We start from the raw sequence: 3,878 nt of genomic DNA on the forward strand, positions 1-3,878 counted from the left end.
TGCTTAAAAAAACAGAGACAACCAAACTTCTGCAGTTGAACATGCATGTTTTATAATTTAACCCTCCTATTTACACCACGTGGCCCACACACAGAGTTACACATGGAATAACATACAATAAACAAGCCAATAACACAATAAGCAAGTCAATGACAGTAGAGAAAAAGAAAGTCTATATATAGTGTGTGCAAAAGGCATGAGGAGGTAGGCAATAAATTTGCCATAGTAGCGAAGAATTACAATTTAGCAGATTAACACTGGAGGGATAAATGAGCAGATGATGATGTGCAAGTAGAGATACTGGTGTGCAAAAGAGCAGAAAAGTAAATAAAACAGTTTGGGGATGAGGTAGGTAGATTGGGTGGGCTATTTACAGCTGCAGCGATCGGTTAGCTGTTCAGATAGCTGATGTTTAAAGTTGGTGAGGGAAATATAAGTCTCCAGCTTCAGCGATATTTGAAATTCGCTCCTGTCACTGGCAGCAGAGAACTGGAAGGATGTGTGGTGTTAAAGGGGAAATCTGCAACTACTACATCCATATTTGGACTTTTAAATGATTTATTTCTAGCCATTGATTCTTGGAGAATATAACACATGCATCATGAGCTTAGTTCAACTGTTGTACCCCATCAGAACCCAGAATAAGATTTTTTGTACTCCAATGTTTAGAAACAATGTAAATCAACACTGTAAAGCCTCAACATGGTTAAAACTATAATGTTGATATCATGAATGGTCAGTCCTCTCATCCATAGGTCTGTCTATGAATTTGAAAGTAGTTACATTTCTCCAGCCCCATCCATCATCTTATTAGCAAAATAGTGGTGGAATTACAGCTCTGTTATTGGTTGATTGATTCTTGTGTGGCTTTTTGAAGGGACAACCTAGTATTTAAACAGCAACAAAATGGCTGCCCAGAGACTTGGTTTGGTAAACAGCTGAGGGATGGTGTCTGGAGAAATGTAACCACTCTCAAATTCATAGAGAAAGCTATTGTATCAACCCTAACTCAACACCTAGCGACCTCGTCAAGAAGTTCAGACATCTTGGTGTAACAGTTATAAGGTGTTGGCTTGACAGTCGCTGGACCCAGGTTTGAGTCCAGCTCAGGGCTACCCCCTGTATTCACTACACTATGAATACAAGGACTGGCCATCCATGATGTCATAATGATAGTTTAACCAGGTTTCTAGGATATATAGTATATTCTAGAATTCATCCATGATGTCATAATGATAGTTTAACCAGGTTTCTAGGTAGGATATATAGTATATTCTAAATCATCATGATGTCATAATTGATAGTTTTAGACCAGCTAGGCTATGCAGTTAAAAAAAAGATCAAAATAGCTATTATTAACAATCTAAAAAGTAACTTTTATTGCCATTGCCAACTATGTAAAAAATAGCCTACATAAAGCCAACAAATAAAAAATTGCAATAACTTCCTATAATCACATGGCCTGTCCTTAACGAACTTGAACATTGTATAAAATATTCTGGGCCCTCAGTTTCCCGTGCGTGAGTTCTCGACCGACACAGCTGTAGGCTATTTGTGAAAGGGATAAGAAGTAATCAGGTGTTTTATTGAACATTTCCACGGGATCAGAGATTACATTTTTAACCAGGTAGACTAGTCCTACTTCTATATGTGTAACTCAGGTAGACTAGTCCTACTTCTATATGTGTAACCAGGTAGACTAGTCCTACTTCTATATGTGTAACCAGGTAGTATCCTACTTCTTATGTGTGTCCAGGTAGACTAGTCCTACTTCTATATGTGTAACCGGTAGACTAGTCCTACTTCTATATGTGTCAGGTAGACTAGTCCTACTTTTATATGTGTAACCAGGTGAACTAGTCTACTTCTATATATGTGTAACCAGGTAGACTAGTCCTACTTCTATATGTGTCAGGTAGACTAGTCCTACTTCTATATGTGTAACCAGGTAGACTAGTCCTACTTCTATATTGTGTGAACCAGGTAGCTAGTCCTACTTCTATATGTGTAACCAGGTAGACTAGTCCTACTTCATATGTGTAACCAGGTAAGCTAGTCCTACTTCTATATGTGTAACCAGGTAGACTAGTCCTACTTCTATATGTGTAACCAGGTAGACTAGTCTACTTCTATATGTGTAACCAGGTAGACTAGTCCTACTTCTATATTGTGTAACAGGTAGACTAGTCCTACTTTATATGTGTTGTCGGGTAGACTAGTCCTACTTCTATATGTGTAACCAGGTAGGGTAGACTAGTCCTACTTCTATATGTGTAACCAGGTAGACTAGTCCTACTTCTATATGTGTAACCAGGTAGACTAGTCCTACATCTATATGTGTAACCAGGTAGACTAGTGCTACTTCTATATGTGTAACCAGGTAGACTAGTCCTACTTCTATTTGTGTAACCAGGTAGACTAGTCCTACTTCTATATGTGTAACCATGTAGACTAGTCCTACTTCTATATGTGTAACCAGGTAGACTAGTCCTACTTCTATATGTGTAACCAGGTAGACTAGTCCTACTTCTATATGTGTTGTCGGGTAGAAATATGACTATTCTTGCTCATTTTAAGACAATTGTCAAATAATTTTAACATTCATTACAGACGTCGATTGTTGTACAACATCGTGGCTACGCTGTTGGCATCACCTTTAACAGTGGATTTCCACTGTTGTGGGCCTTTAATCATCTGACTTTGTTGTTCGCACAGGAGAGATACGGGACTATCGTGGATCCTCTGGGGAGCCTCAACAACCTCATGATGCTGACGAGGCAGAGAAGAGTCTCTCCAGATCAGAACACCTCAATAAACACCTGCAGAGATCCACAGGGAAGAGAACTCACTGCTGCTCTGACTGTGGGAAGAGATTCAACTCATCAGGCATTAAAATGCATCAGAGAACACACACAGGAGAGAGAACTTATAGCTGTGATCAATGTGGGAAGAATTTTACTACATCTAGCAATCTGACTGTACACCAGAGAATACACACAGGAGAGAAACCTTATAGCTGTGATCAATGTGGGAAGAGTTTTACTAGATCTGGCTCTCTGACTTTACACAAAAGAACACACACAGGAGAGAAACCTTACATCTGTGATCAATGTGGGAAGAGTTTTACTGCATCTGGCTCTCTGACTTTACACCAAAGAACACACACAGGAGAGAAACCTTACATCTGTGGTCAATGTGGGAAGAGTTTTACTGCATCTGGCTCTCTGACAGTGCACCAGAGAACACACACAGGAGAGAAACCTTATAGCTGTTATCAATGTGGGAAGAGTTTTTGTCAATCTGGCTATCTGACAGTGCACCAGAGAATACACACAGGAGAGAAACCTTATAGCTGTGATCAATGTGGGAAGAGTTTTGTTCAATCTAGCTATCTGACAATGCACAAGAGAACACACACAGGAGAGCCAATGTATAGCTGTGACCAGAGATAATCTGATAAAAGTTCTCTGACTAATCATCANATCAGAAGCTAACCAGCTAATTAGCTACTAGCTATTGAGTCATTGTTAGCCATTGCTACCTTTACCTTTTTAGCTCAGACACCAGCCGCTTTTAGCCTGGATAGTAGCTGTCAGTCTGCACAGTCTGCACGATATCAACCCTGAGCATATCGGACTGTTTTTCTCCACTACATCACCGTATTCCTGCCGTAAGCTCTGGACCATTACATCAGATAATCGCAGCTGGCTAGCTGCTACCGAGTGGCCCAGCCTCGAAGCTAGCCTTGAGCCAGGCCCATCTCCCGGCCTGCTCAGTGGACTCTATGATCACTCGGCTACACAGCTGATGCCTCCCAGACTCTTCACTAAGACAACTAGAAGCCACTACATCGCCGGATTCCTGCCGTAAGCTCTGTA

At 40.6% G+C, this 3,878-nt stretch overlaps 1 protein-coding gene across 1 annotated transcript; it reads left to right on the forward strand.

Annotated features, from left to right (window-relative positions):
- Positions 1–2,693: 2,693 nt before the first annotated feature.
- Positions 2,694–3,483, forward strand: LOC111953210 (zinc finger protein 180; the record flags this gene model as incomplete). The annotated part of the gene is made up of 1 exon (XM_023972332.3): positions 2,694–3,483. A coding segment is annotated over one exon (759 nt), but the record flags the coding sequence as incomplete, so codon positions are not given.
- Between the last annotated feature and the right edge of the window lie 395 nt (positions 3,484–3,878).

The sequence above is a fragment of the Salvelinus sp. IW2-2015 genome, linkage group LG27, assembly GCF_002910315.2.
Source record: "Salvelinus sp. IW2-2015 linkage group LG27, ASM291031v2, whole genome shotgun sequence".
Lineage (NCBI taxonomy): Eukaryota > Metazoa > Chordata > Actinopteri > Salmoniformes > Salmonidae > Salvelinus > Salvelinus sp. IW2-2015.